General features: G+C 43.6%; 1 protein-coding gene across 1 annotated transcript in view; it reads right to left on the reverse strand.

The window, feature by feature from the left end:
* The window catches only part of SLC67A1 (solute carrier family 67 member 1), a 94322-nt gene that overhangs the window by 61777 nt on the left and 16503 nt on the right, over positions 1 to 16042 (reverse strand). Inside the window, exon 4 of the mRNA XM_077453507.1 lies at positions 8793 to 8925. Within this exon, the coding sequence (XP_077309633.1) occupies positions 8793 to 8925 (133 nt within the window). The remainder of the gene's footprint in view (positions 1 to 8792; positions 8926 to 16042) is intronic.

Below are 16042 nucleotides of genomic sequence, written 5' to 3' on the forward strand. Positions count from 1 at the left end.
CACTGATGGGCACTGATAGGCTGCACTGATGGGCACTGATGAGGTGGCACTAATGAGGAGGCACGAATATGCCGCACTTATGGGCACTGATAGGTGGCACTGATGAGCACTGATAGGCGGCAGTGATAAGGTGGCACTAATGAGGAGGCACGAATATGCCGCACTTATGGGCACTGATAGGCGGCACTGATGAGCACTAATAGGTGGCACTGATGGGCACTGATGAGGTGGCACTAATGAGGAGGCACGAATATGCCGCACTTATGGGCACTGATAGGTGGCACTGATGAGCACTGATAGGCTGCACTGATGGGCACTGATGAGGTGGCACTAATGAGGAAGCACAAATATGCAGCACTTATGGGTACTGATAGGTGGCACTGATGAGCACTGATAGGTGGCACTGGGAACAGATAGGCGGCACTGGTGGGCATGGATAGGTGGCACGGCTAGACGGCACTGATGGGCATTGATGGGAAGCAGTGATGAGCATCGATGGGCAGCACTGACTGGCATCACTGATGGCCACTGATTGCTGGCACTTGTGGGCACTGATTGCTGGCACTTGTGGGCACAGTTTAGTGCCAATTGTGGGCAATGTTTACTGGCAGTGGCATTGCTGGCACTTAATTATAATCAGGGCTCTGATGATCAGTGCCCTGATTACATACCTAGATGTCCTCTTTGAGGAGATTCCACTGATCGGCTCTCCTCTCCACACACTCTGTCAGTGTGAGGCGAGGAGCGCCGATTACCGGCATCTCCGTGTTTACATGTGACCGGCTGTGATTGGACAAGCCAATCACATGGTTAAAGAGCCATGGCTTTTTACACAGATGGGGGTTGTGCCGCGTCCTAGCAACACGGTGCGGCTGCGATCGCTGCGCTGCACGCCCCGGAGGCACATGAAAGCGGTCGTTCTGGGAGGCCGTCATATGACGTCCACCCAGAACGAGAGTCGTACGGCCCAGCGGTGGGTGGGTGGGCGGCAAGTGGTTAAAGTGGTTGTAAACCTTCTTCCTCCTGGATGGGTGGATGCATTTCCTCAGTCCCATCCCCCAGTTATTATACTGCAACATTGTAACTTGTAGCAAGTCATATGGTGAGAGGGCGCAGCAGGGGCTGATTTAAGTCAAACATTTGTGAACATAGCCAAGAACTACACAAACACCAGGATTTACATGATTGTGTTAACGCTGAGCCGGCATCTCAGTCACGGAAGTGGATGATGAGCCTGGATGATGCCTGAATAAAGATGGCTCTGGAGTTTTGGAGAGAGAAGCAGATGAAGACATCGCCAGGGGGAGAACTGTGATCTCTGTGGGAGGTAGTAAATACCTGAAAGTGTAACAGTGCATGTACATAACATCACCGATATTTCTGGTTCTAGGTCAGGTTAAAGATCTGGGTGATTTTCTCAATTAGAAGAAACTTCAAGCTGACTGCAGAGTTCCCTGACACTGAAATATGCCAGAAATGTGTGCAATGTTTGTCTCCAGGAGAGCGCAGTAAACAGATCAAATCTCCAGGAGGAAAAGATGTGATAGAGGCGTGAAGACAAAACTTCCCTTCTGATTCACCGATAGGGTGAGCGGGACGTCGTTGTGTCACTCGGGTGTTCTGTCTCCAAAGAGACAAACGTTTATCAGATTTTCTCATCTGCCGTCTATGTGAGTAATGAAGTCATTTCACACTCCTTGTTACCGAATGACATTCCATTTGTATCAGTGACAGCAGCCATACCACAGCAGACCATGGAGCTACTATGGGGCCCGGAGGTGGAAAGGGGTCCCTTAGACCCCCCCATACACACTATTAGATTTTCAGCAGAATTTTGTCTTCAGATTTGCCAAAACCATGTAGTGCAAGGGCCTGCCTGATTGCATACACATTGAAACTCTTTGCCCCTGTACACACGGTCGGAGATTTTGCCAACCAAATCCGTCGGATTTTGTCCGTCGGATTTAGTCTGACGGATTGTGTCCGAAACTGTTGCATACACACGGTCGGGCCAAGTTGGCGAAAAATCAGATCTTTCAGAACGTGATGACGTAATTTTGTTACGATGGGACTACATTCAGGCTAGTAGCCAATAGCTTTGATGTAGGAATTTGATCTGCTATACACATGATCGGATTAGGTCCGACCGGCCCAGTTGGTCGGGAAATATTTCCAACATGTTGGAAAATTGGGTCGGATGGAGATTCGGACGGAATCAGTCCGATGCATACCACACACAGTCGGATTATCTGACGACACGGTCCGATAAGACGCATTCCGACAGATTCTCCGACCGCGTGTACAAGGCTTTATGCCCCCTACACACGGTCAGAATTATCGACAACAAATGTTGGATGGGAGCTTGTTGTCTGAAATTCCGACTGTGTGTAGGCTCTAGACATGTGTGCGCTGAAATATTTCGTTTCGGAGTTTAGTTTTTGTCAGAAAAATCAATTTGGTTACTCCCAAAATTCGTTTTTATTTATTTTGTTTAGTTAAAAAATGCATTCATCCGAAAATCTGAAAAAATAAAGGTTGAATCTGTCATTGAAGGCTTATGGTGTCTGTCAAATGTTCTAAGAAGATTTGACGGAGCAGCAAAACTGTATGACGCCGCGATCGTACATTTCCGGTCGAATGTTCCGCCTACAAGCTATAGTAGAATTCTAATGTTGTATGACACTAGTAATAATTATATTAATTATTATTACTAGTCAACTAACATTAGAATTCTTCTATAGCCTATGGGTGGAGCATTTGATCATAAATGTCCACTCGCGGCGACTGCTTCGTCGGATCTTCATGTTGAATCTTTTCTCTCTATGTTGAATAATCTTGGACTAATAGAGTTAGGTTAGGCACATTCAACCTTTTTTGCTATTGTCTCTATAATGTCGAATCTTTTCTCTCTATGTCGAATCTTCTCTCTCTATGTCGAATCTTTTCTCTCTATGTCGAATAATCTTAGACTAATAGAGTTAGGTTAGGCTCATTCAACCTTTTTTTGCTATTGTCTCTATAATGTCGAATCTTTTCTCTCTATGTTGAATCTTTTCTCTCTATGTCGAATAATCTTGGACTAATAGAGTTAGGTTAGGCACATTCAACCTTTTTTTCCTATTGTCTCTATAATGTCGAATCTTTTCTCTCTATGTCGAATCTTCTCTCTCTATGTCGAATCTTTTCTCTCTATGTCGAATAATCTTAGACTAATAGAGTTAGGTTAGGCTCATTCAACCTTTTTTTGCTATTGTCTCTATAATGTCGAATCTTTTCTCTCTATGTTGAATCTTTTCTCTCTATGTCGAATAATCTTGGACTAATAGAGTTAGGTTAGGCACATTCAACCTTTTTTTCCTATTGTCTCTATAATGTCGAATCTTTTCTCTCTATGTCGAATAATCTTGGACTAATAGAGTTAGGTTAGGCACATTCTACCTTTTTTTGCTATTGTCTCTATAATGTCGAATCTTTTCTCTCTATGTTGAATCTTTTCTCTCTATGTCGAATAATCTTAGACTAATAGAGTTAGGTTAGGCACATTCGACCTTTTTTTGCTATTGTCTCTATAATGTCGAATCTTTTCTCTCTATGTTGAATCTTTTCTCTCTATGTCGAATAATCTTGGACTAATAGAGTTAGGTTAGGCACATTTGACCTTTTTTGCTATTGTCTCTATAATGTCGAATCTTTTCTCTCTATGTTGAATCTTTTCTCTCTATGTCGAATAATCTTGGACTAATAGAGTTAGGTTAGGCACATTCGACCTTTTTTTGCTATTGTCTCTATAATGTCGAATCTTTTCTCTCTATGTTGAATCTTTTCTCTCTATGTCGAATAATCTTGGACTAATAGAGTTAGGTTAGGCACATTCGACCTTTTTTGCTATTGTCTCTATAATGTCGAATCTTTTCTCTCTATGTCGAATAATCTTAGACTAATAGAGTTAGGTTAGGCACATTCGACCTTTTTTTGCTATTGTCTCTATAATGTCGAATCTTTTCTCTCTATGTTGAATCTTTTCTCTCTATGTCGAATAATCTTGGACTAATAGAGTTAGGTTAGGCACATTCGACCTTTTTTGCTATTGTCTCTATAATGTCGAATCTTTTCTCTCTATGTCGAATAATCTTGGACTAATAGAGTTAGGTTAGGCACATTCGACCTTTTTTTGCTATTGTCTCTATAATGTCGAATCTTTTCTCTCTATGTTGAATCTTTTCTCTCTATGTCGAATAATCTTAGACTAATAGAGTTAGGTTAGGCACATTCGACCTTTTTTGCTATTGTCTCTATAATGTCAAATCTTTTCTCTCTATGTAGAAGAATCTTGGACTAATAGAGCAAAGGTTAGGCACATTCGACCACAGGTTTGATGGATACAGATCGCTATTGTCAGCGTCATGTCGAATCTCCTATCTATATCGAACTGTTGCAACGAAAACAAAAATAAAGCATTTGTTTATGTCGGATCTTTTGGGTTTTCGGATTCTGCACATTCGCTATCGTTTGTCAAAACGATAACGAAAATACCCCGAAATTCGGACGAAAATGCATTCGGACAAAAAAGAATGCACATGTCTAGTAGGCTCCATCGAACATTTGTTGTCGGAATTTACATCACACAAAATTTGAGATCTGGTTCTCAAATTTTCGACAACAAAATCCGTTGCCGGAAATTCTGAGCGTGTGTACACAATTCCGATGCACCATGTTCCACGCATGCTCGGAATCAAGCAGAAGAGCCGCACTGGCTACTGAACTTAATTTTTCTTGGCTCGTCGTACGTGTTGTACGTCACCTCGTTCTTGATGTACGCAATTTCCAACAACATTTGTGTGATTGTGTGTATGCAAGACAAGTTTGAGCCAACATCCTTCGAAAAAAAAAAATCCACGGTTTGGTTGTCGGAATGTGCGATTTTGCATTAAGGTTTGACCTCATATATATTTTTGGTAAATCTGAAGACAAAAATCTGCAGAAGATCTAATAGTGTGTATGGGGGCTTTAGAGCAGCGGTTCTCAACCTCATTCCTCAAGTCCCCCCAACAGGCCATGTTTGCAGGTTTTCCTTTATCTTGCACAGGGGTTTTAAATCAGAGTCAATGGATTGGTATTTTGGGCAGCTATTTTATCTAAGAGAAATTCCCAAAACATGTCCTGTTGGAGGTACTTGAGGACAGGGTTGAGAATCACTGATCTAGAGGGACTGTTAACCACTTGACCTTTGGAAGGTTTACCCCCCTCTTAATGACCAGGCCATTTTTTACATTACGGCACTGCGTTACTTTTACTGACAATTGTGCGGTCGTGCGACGTTGTACCCAAATAAAATCAATGTCCTTTTTTTCCCCACAAATAGAGCTTTCTTGGTATTTGATCTCCTCTATGAATGCCGGAGAATGAAGCAGTGATATTTTTTTCACTGCTTCATAAACGGACACCTAATGCCGCGTACACAGGGCCGGATTTTCCGGCAGACTAGGTCCGACGGTCTTCCCGACGGACTTTCGGCAGAGTTCCGAAGGACTTTCTGAACGAACGGACTTGGCCACACACGAACGGACTAAGTCCGCTCATTTTAAACGTGATGACGTAAGACGGGAGTAAAAAAGGAAGTTCAATAGCCAGTAGCCAATAGCTGCCCTTGCATTGTATTTGGTCCGTCGGACCGGCACACAGACGAACGGTTTTCCCAATAGGAATTGAGTTAGTCGGACAGATTTGAAACATGTTCTATTTCTAGGTCTGTCGGATTTTTTTAAATGAAAAACGATCGGATTAGCCCACACACGATCGGATTGTCCGACGGACTAATTCTGTTGGACCTAGTCTGCCGGAAAGTCCGGTCTTGTGTACGTGGCATAAGTGTAGCAATATGTTGCTAAATGTTGTACATTCATTAAATGGAACCATATTGCTACACTGAAGCCCTGTACACACGGTCCCAAATTCTGACCACAAAATCCGTCGGATTTTGTCTGAAACCTGTCTTGCATACACACGGTCGGACAAAGTTGTCGGAAAATCCGATCGTTCGGGAATGTAGTGACGTTCGTTGAGTATGATGGGACTACGTTGAGGCCAGTAGCCAATAGCTTTGGTCTCGTAATTTGATCTGAGCATGCGTGGCACTTTGTCCGTCGGAATTCTCTACAAACGATCTGATTCCGATTTTTTGGTGGAAAATTTTAGATCCTGCTCTCAATTTTTTCCCGTCGGAATTTCCGACAGAAAAAGTCAGATAGAGCCCACACACGATCTGATTTTCCGACAACATAATCCGATCGGACCTTTTCCGTCTGAATTTCCGACCGTGTGTACAGGGCATTAGAGGCGCCTCTCTTCTCTTTTATATTCAGTTGTGACATGAAGCTACTTGTATATCAAGACATCGCTTGTAGATCAAGTCAAAATTTATAGAAAAATGTTGCTAGTCTTGCAAAACGCTCTCAAACCAAGTTACTCTCAAACCAAGGTTTTACTGTAATGTATATATATATATATACCCTGTTTCCCCGAAAATAAGACCTAGCGTGATTGTCGGTAGGGATGAGCCGAACCCACCCCCCGGTTCGGTTCACACCAGAACCTTCGAACGGACCGAAAATTCGTACGAACTTTAGAACCCTATTTAAGTCTATGAGACTCGAACTTTCGAAATCAAAAGTGCTAATTTTAAAGGCTAATATGCAAGATATGCAACAGACAACACCAGCAATAAAGGGTAACTTCAGGTGTATACTGCGCTGGAGGCACACAACACCCACTTTAACTCCTGCAGATGCCTGTATTAGAGAACACCAGCAATAAAGGGTAGATACAGGTGTATACTGTGCTGGAGGCACACAACACCCACTAACTCCTGCAGATGCCTGAGAAAAGAAAACACTGTCCCTGCCTATCTTGCTCTTTCCCTGCATGCCATCACACTACACAAGGCCGCCGCGCTGGCGGCTTTATATAGTGTGGGGCGTGTACTAAACCCCTCCTCGCTGTCGGCGCTGTGATTGGCCAAGCATGCGGGGTCACAGTGCATGCTTGGCCAACCATGAGCCAGCAATGCACTGCGATGGCGCAGTGCATTGTGGGCCGTTCGTGCCACACGAATTTGGTGGGAACGGTCCACAAAGTTCTGAATTCGCCAAACAGACGAACGGCCGATGTTCGAGTCGAACACCGAGCTCATCCCTAATTGTCGGTGATGGCTGCAATATAAGCCCTACCCCCCAAATAAACCCTAGTTAAAGTCCGTGTAGGTCTTATTTTCAGGGTAGGGCTTATTTTCGGGGAAACAGGGTAGGGCTTATTTGGGGGGTAGGGCTTATATTGCAGCCATCACCGACAATCACGCTAGGTCTTATTTTCAGGGAAACAAGATATATATATATATATATATATATATATATATATATATATATATATATACTGGATAAGGAATAAGTAGAACTTTGAGGACTATAATTATTAGATGTCATCTATGACTGTTCACAAATGCTTTGTATGCATTTATCAATCATTTTAATCAGATCGAGCAGCTGATGTATTGCTGCAAAATTTATCTGAATAGTTTTATGGGATTTTTTTTTTTTTTTACTTTTTAATCTATGAAAAATTTAGTTTTTTGTATTTTATATAATTGCAGCTTTCCCCCATTAATATAAATGGTGGACAGATGACAAGAAGTCAGCTGGGTATGGTGGTTTTTCTCAATGTTTCCTGAAAGAAGTCATAACAGTGGTGTCTGCCTTGTATCATCTCTATAGTCCTCCCCCTCCCATCCCAGCAGAAGCTCTCATTATAGGATCATTCATGATTTTTTTGCAGACAACTCCCCCCTCCCCCTCCATTGATGTGGTGCAGTACATGTGTGTCTTCCTGGGGCTGAGGCACAATTCCAGAAGAAACAACTGAGGGGCCCGGAGTGCTGCAATAAAGAGGGAGGTGCTTGAAAGCATCTAACCCATAGATCCCAACTGTCCCTGATTTGGAGGGACTGTCCCTGATTTGGAGGGACTGTCCCTGATTTTGGGGGACTGTCCCTGATTTGGAGCAATGTCCCTCTGTCCATCATTCCTCCTCATTTGTCCCTCATTTTTGTTTGATCTGTATTGATGTATATAAAATGCACTTTTTTATCTATCAAAAAGTATTTTCCAGCACTAAACCTTTCATCTGATTTCTAAATTGCTGCATTTGTAAATTCCAAAAGCCAATATAAAGGAATAGTAATGGTAAAAAAAAAAGCACTTGTGGGTTTATCCAATCTTGTTATTTTTTGGACAATTCTCCTTTAAGGGGGCGTGACAAGGGGGTGTGTCCTATGCCTGCATACTTTTGCTGATCGGTGTCCCTCATTCCCATTTAAAAAAAAATGGGAGGTATGATCTAATCCACTCCGATGTGCCTGGACATTCACGCAGGTCTGTGCAGTGGGCCACATGGACCATCTGTGCCTCCCACGTGGATGGACATCTTCGCATGCTGTACTGATCGGTACTCCTGTGGAAATTAGGACTTAGAGAAGAGGAGGAAAGCCAGGGAGGAAAAGAAGCCACAGGCAACAATGATTTCAGAGCTGTCAATTCCCTGGCTGTTACAGCCAGGGAAGCAGCTAACCAAGCACAATCTGTGCTTGATTAGCAGCTTTGGAGGGCAGGGGAGACATTAGGGGTCTAATAGACCCCTGATATCTCCATAAAGAGGACCTTTCATCTTTACAAAGCTATCATATATTTATGTTTAAAACAGTAGTGGTTTTTATTTTTTGCACATGAGACAAGTTTACTCACCCGAATGTGGTGGCTATGTATCCTCCCAGCGAGGATCCAATGATAATCCCTACTCCAAAGCAGAGCCCGAGTTTTCCCAGCGCACCAGCGCGTTCCTCGGCCGTCGTCAGGTCAGTGATGATCATCTGAGCTCCTGAGAGAGAGAGAGCAAAAAAAAAAAAAAAAACAACTTTATTATATTCGGAGAATGGAGTTAGGTGTCGGTGGAGTGCTGAACCCAAAACAGGAGGGATCAGAACTGACATCAAATTTTTAGAGGCAGGTTTGTGTCTGACGGAGAAGTGTAACGATGGGTGTGCCATAGATATAATGGGAGTTCAGTAAATCTTTATCGAACGCGCCATCGCGTTTCAACGTTGAAATTGCGCGACTTCATCTGAAAATCGCCATGATTTCGAAGCCGCATATCAGTGCGACTTTGACGACATCTGTGTGGCTTCATGCACAGATGTCAATGTAAGTCGCACCCGAAGGCACCACAATGTCGGCGCCACATTGATCTGAATGGGGGGCATTGCCGACCATAAGGTGCGACTTGTCATGCGATTTGACCAGTCAAATCGCACGACAAGTTGCTCCAATGTGAACGAGGGCTTAAACTGAACGGACAGCAAACTGAAATCGGATTTCTTGCTATGGGTTACTGCAATGTTAAAAATGTGATTAGCGCCGCAAAGTGTTACTAAACCCACAACAGTAAAATAAAGTCTGTATATGCAGTAAAGCATGCTTGTTATACTCATCGTGGAACCTAAGGGGTTAATCCTCTGCATTGTGTAAAAAGGCTGTTTCTCTGTTCCTCCCCTTCTTCCACGGTCCCCAATCCATCTCCTGATAATACAGAGCCTTGGGGGCACTCTGCACATGCTCAGTTTGGTGTGTATTGCTAGAGTTTTTTTGTCTTTTTTTTTTGCGGAGGGTGCATGTGATCAGCACAGGGCCAATCAGCACTGTCCAGACAGAGGGTCAGGGGTCATGCAGCCTGATAGAACAGTCAGAGGAGAATGAAAACTCCTCCTATAAGCTTTAACCAGACACCAATAGAAGTCGCAAGACCGCTATATACTGCTGATGAGAAAAGGTATTCAGCAGTTTATATTTACTTAAAGAGGAACTGCAGTCTGCTCACATCATTTGTAATAAAAACATCTTTGCCATTCTGAAGCTTCCCTCCAACCATTTTTCATATTATTTTATATACACTGCGATTCTGAACTTGCCAAATACATACTCCCAACATTTTGAGATGGGAATGAGGGACACCTACTAGCAAACGTGTGTGTAGGCATAGGACACGCCCCCTGCCACACCCCCTTAAAGGAGAATTAACCAAAAGAAAAGGTTAATTAAATCCACAACCACTACTATGCCTTTATATTGGCTTTTAAAATGTACAAATGCAGCAATTTAGAATTTGGATGAAATGTTTAGCACTGGGGAAACACTTTTCGAAAGATAAAAAGTGCATTTTATATACAACTATATAGATCAGATCAAAATGAGGGACAAATGAGGAGGAATGAGGGACAGAGGGACATTGCTCCAAATCAGGGACAGTCCCTGCAGAAATCTCCCTCCACTGAGTCTGGCTGCAGCCATTTTAACTGTGGGCAACTGAAGCTGCTACCTGTTCACTTCCTGGATTTACACAGACACACCTCCAGCTCTGCAGCTCTCGTTGGCCCCCTTATGGCTCATTCCCCCTCATTTCCTGGCAAACTCTCTTGCCGCCCACATAACACAAAGAGCGTGGGCTTTAACCACTTGAAGACCAGGTCTTTTCTGGTATTTTATATATACATTTTTTTAGCAGAGACCCTCGGGAATAAAATGGCGATCGTCGGCAAATGCTCATAAGAGTTAGTGAGAGAGAGAGAGAGAGAGAGAGAGAGCTGTGCATGATGTCATAATCCTAGACTAATGACCAGACAAGAAACAGGAAGTGGGCTGTATAAGGGATTTACTGGCAGAAAAAAAAAGTTTTACTATCCAAAGTTAAAACAACAACAAGGGCAGAAGATTTAATAGATGGAAAGTTGAAAAAATGATTGTAACGTAGAAGGATTAAATGGTGACCTGTGACCCAAATGAGCACCCTTTAACCCTTTCACTTCACATTGTTGTCCAGTATTCTCTATAATTAGGGTCAGCATCTGGGCCCTGATGAAAGGGAGTATTGAGTCCCTGAAACATGTCGGCTTTTATTTTTATTTTTTTGTGGCCTTCAGTCATGTGCTCCAAAGATTTACTGGACCCACATTAGATCCCTGCGACTCTTCTTTTCACATTCAGAAAAAAGAAAGTCAACCATACTGAATCCGAACTATCTGTGATATCCTATCTAGAGTGACACAAAAGGGGAATTTACTGGTCACAGCAAAGGTGACAAAGAGAAAAGCAGAAATCCACTTAACGTCCACCTTAACCCCTTGACGCCGGCCGCACGCAAATATGGGGCCTCTCAGCGGGTGGGTTTTGACGCCAAGCGGCCACATATTTGCGTGAATAGGTGCAAATACAACTGTGCTGACAGCACGTGCGCTGCGCGCTCCCGGGACAGTTTCCAGAAATTCCAGCAAGCAGGGAACAGGAGCTTTCCGATCATGTGACCGCCGTGACAGCCAATCACCGTGATCACATGATCATAAACCCCGCCCCTCCTCCTGGCATCTGAAACCTCTTAAAGGCCCGGGAGGTGCTGGTGCCAAGAGCTTAACTTAATGTGGCAGCTGAAGGGAGTGGTACAAATTGAAGCTTCAGACCGCTGCTAAAAGGACCAGCTACAATTTTATAAAAAAAAAAATAAGTGAGGGGGGGCGATCCAAGAAGTAGCAAACGCATTTCAGGGGTTCAAGAGCGCCCCCTTCATCAGGGTTTGATTGACAGCCATGTGAAAAGAAACCAGCTGACCAGCTGCTGACGAGGCCTGTGCATGTAATCACACTGGAAGAAATACCATTAAAGAGGAAGTAAACCCTGATGGGTTTTACTTCCCCTTTTGCTCGCTGCAAAGCCTGCAAATGAAAATTATAATGGTCTAGTATGCATCGCATACTAGCCCATTATGTGGCACTTACCTGCAAAAATAATCCAGCGATGTCGCCCCTGTGTAGGCAGCGTCCATCTCCTGGCCCCTCTTCCTTCCGGTCCGCAGACTTCGGGTTTGTGATTCGCCAGAGCTGTGTGACGTCACTCCCGTGCATGCGCATGGGAGACGCGATTAACGGCACAGGCTAGGGAAGAAACAGCACTTAGTTTTGTTTCTTCCCTGCACATGCGCCATTGGAATTTTCGGCGGACTACAAGTGAAATATCTCCTAAACGGTGCACGTTTAGGAGATATTTCCACTACCTATAGGTAAGCCTAGAATAAGGCTTACTTATAGGAAGAAGTCCAAAAAAGTGGGTTTACAACCATTTTAAAGGTCCAGTTCACTTCTAGTTCATTCACATTGTTGTCAATCAAGCCATGGTGAAGGGGGCACTATTGGATCCCCGAAATGCATTGGACACTTTTTGTATTGTCCCCCTGACTTTTATTGGACTAAAGTTGTACCCGGACCTCTTAGCATTGGTGTGGTGCTTCCATTTACATTGTATTTTGTTAGGGCAGCACATACAATTCAGTAAATATTCTGTGTCAAAGACAGCAGGATGTTATTATTATTATTCAGTACTTATATAGACGCCAACAGTTTGCACAGCGCTTTACAACATGAGGGCAGACAGTACACTTATAATACAATTCAATACAGGAGGAATCAAAGGGATATAAACAAAGACTGTGCTCATGATACAGGAGATGGTCAGAGACTGCAGACATGATACAAAAGATGGTCAGAGACTGCAGACATGATAAAAGAGATGGTCAGAGACTGTAGCCATGACACAAGAGATGGTCAGAGACTGCAGACATGACACAAGAGATGGTCAGAGACTGCAGACATGATACAAGAGATGGTCAGAGACTGCAGACATGATACAAGAGATGGTCAGAGACTGCAGACATGATACAAGAGATGGTCAGAGACTGCAGCCATGACACAAGAGATGGCCAAAGACTGGGAGCATGACAATAGAGATGGTTAGAAACTGTTGGCACCATACAAGAGATGGTCAGAGACTGCAGACATGATACAGGAGATGGTCAGAGACTGCAGACATGATACAAGAGATGGTCAGAGACTGCAGACATGATACACGAGATGGTCAGAGACTGCAGCCATGACACAAGAGATGGCCAAAGACTGGGAGCATGACAATAGAGATGGTTAGAAACTGTTGGCACCATACAAGAGATGGTCAGAGACTGCAGACATGATACAGGAGATGGTCAGAGACTGCAGACATGACACAAGAGATGGTCAGAGACTGCAGACATGATACAAGAGATGGTCAGAGACTGCAGACATGATACAAGAGATGGTCAGAGACTGCAGCCATGACACAAGAGATGGCCAAAGACTGGGAGCATGACAATAGAGATGGTTAGAAACTGTTGGCACCATACAAGAGATGGTCAGAGACTGCAGACATGATACAGGAGATGGTCAGAGACTGCAGACATGATACAAGAGATGGTCTGAGACTGCAGACATTATATAAGAGATGGTCAGAGAGTGTGGGCATGATACAGGACACTGTGAACATGATATAGGAGGAGTTGCTGGACACTGGTAACCTTCTTCAAGAGACAGTCAGACTTGGGACACATTACATGAGACTGCTAGAAATCACTCCTATAACAGGGCAATAGGAAAACCCAGATTAGTCTCTGCAGGGGCCCAGAGGGCCACCCAAAAAATGCCAAATGCAGTCCCCGGGGCCACAGGTTGGGCGCTGGGGGGGGGATAAAGTATTACATTAATACCTCGCATTGCGAGTAACGTGGTTTACGAGTGTTTCGCAATACAAGCTATTATTTTTTTTAAATCCTGACTCGGTTTGCGAGCGTTGTCTCGGAAGACAAGCCAGATTCAAGCCTCTGGGGTGTGCAGTACCGCATTTGGCCAGAGGTGCGGGGGCACCGGTGACACTCAGAAACACTCCGTTCCCGAGCCTCTACGAGTGTTTCCGGCGCCCCCCCACCTCTGGCCACATGCAGTACTGCATACAATAGCAGTCACTGTGGAAAGAATGATCTGAGTTTTCATTGACTCCTATAGGGAACCTCCTTTTTATATATCTGCTTTGGATTTCAAGCATTCTTCTGGAACATCTTATGCTCGGAATCCAGGGTTCCACTGTAGTTTTTAAACTAGTATTGAATTTGATACAATGTTGCAGTATGTACTGAGAATGAACATGTTTGGCACCATTATGTATCAAATAATATACATGCAAAACACTTTATTTCTTAGTTAGCATGTCAGCTACAAATACACGTTGCCTAATGTAAAAGTCGCATCCGATTTGTCAGTGAGGCCCATGGTGGAGGATGAACGATCCTTCACATCCCTTCTTAAAATAGTTAGCAAGTTATCTGTAACTACACTTAGTTCTTTGTAGACCTGACCCTATTTTTTATTTTATTTTTTTTAATCGAACTGGATACATTGTCCTCTATGTACTCCACTATGAAGTGCACATAGGAAGCTGTGCTGGTTTAGTGTTCTATTTACAAAAGTGATTATGATTCCGCTCTGCAAACACACAGCTCAATCCCTCAATCAGCAAGCAGGCTCAACGTTGGTGTAATGTCTCCATCTAGTGGGGTGTTTTGATATTGCACGATGTTTTCCAAAGTTCTGAAACTTAAAAAATGTCCAAACGAGTTCACTAAAACCAAAAGTCAGCCCTTGTTCACACTGAATGCGGCTTTGAAATTGCGTGACTTCATTTAAAAAATCGCACAAATTCAAAGCCGTATTTCAGTGCAACTGCAGGTGCGACTTTGAAGACATCTGTGCGGCTTCATGCACAGATGTCTATGTAAGTCGCACCCGAAATCGCCAAAATTAGGGCAGGGGCTACTTTTTTTAAAATCGATGCGGCACCACAAAGTTGGCGTCGACATCGATTTGAACTGGGGCCATTCCCAACAATAGTGTGCTTGTCATGCGATTTGACCGGTCAAATCGCATGACAAGTTGCTACAATGTGAACGAGGGCTTAAGCTGAACGGACAGCAAACTGAAATCTGATTTCTTGCTATTCGTACTAAACCCAAAAAGTAAAATCAGTCTGTATATGAAGTAAAGCACGCTTGTTATACTCACTGTAGAACCTATGGGGTTAATCCTCCATATTGTGTAAAAATTCTGTTTGATCCTGTCTTCTCTGATCCACCCCTTCTTCCACAGTCCCCAATCCATCTCCTGATATGACAGAGCCTTGGGGGAACTCTGCACATGCTCAGTTGGGTGTGTATTGCTAGATTTGTTTTTTCTTTTTTTTGGGAGAGAGTGCATGTGATCAGCACTGTCCAGAGGGTCAGGGGTCTTGCAGCCTCATAGGACAGTCAGAGGAGAATGAAAACTCCTCCCACAAGCTTTAACCAGACACTGATAGAAGTCACAGGACTGCTATATATTGCTGATGAGAAAAGGTATTTAGCAGTTTATATTTACTTATATAATTGCATTTCTGTGTAGTGTGGGAGACCAGATACAGTGGAAATGTCGGCTCCTGGGTTTGCTAACACTTCAAAGAGGAACTAAACCCATCGATTTAACGGTTTCCCAAAACAATTGTGTCCAAGGAGCTTTCAGCAGCTTTATACTCCCATCCAAACTGTAAAGTCATCAAATGGTTGTATGTCAAAACTGATCACATGTGCAATGCCATGGCAACTGCAGATCAATCAGAAATTAAAGCGGAGTTGGCATACACGTTCGCTACACATGCTGCAGCTGCTGACTTTTAATATTGGGACACTTACCTGTCCTGGAGTCCAGCGATATCGGCACCGCAGCTGATTTTCAGTTCTGCTCTGGGGTGTTGCCGCTTCCATTTGTGCCTTCTGGCTTCACAGCCGGTTCCCTACTGCACACTCACGAAGCACCCTGCCCTTTCTAAATGGCCCAGCGGCCAGCAGCATACATTACATAAAACCTGACCCCTGAATTATGTACATTACATACTCCTGACCCCTGAATTATGTACATTACATCTACCTGACCCCTGAATTATGTACATTACATACTCCTGACCCCTGATCTATCTACATTGCATATGCCTGATCCCTGAACTATATACATTACATACGGATGACCCCAGAACTATGTACATTACATACTCCTGACCCCTGA

Source organism: Lithobates pipiens, unplaced genomic scaffold (genome assembly GCF_037356315.1).
Source record: "Lithobates pipiens isolate NorthernLeopardFrog02 unplaced genomic scaffold, aLitPip1_a1.2 Scaffold_24, whole genome shotgun sequence".
NCBI classification, from domain to species: domain Eukaryota; kingdom Metazoa; phylum Chordata; class Amphibia; order Anura; family Ranidae; genus Lithobates; species Lithobates pipiens.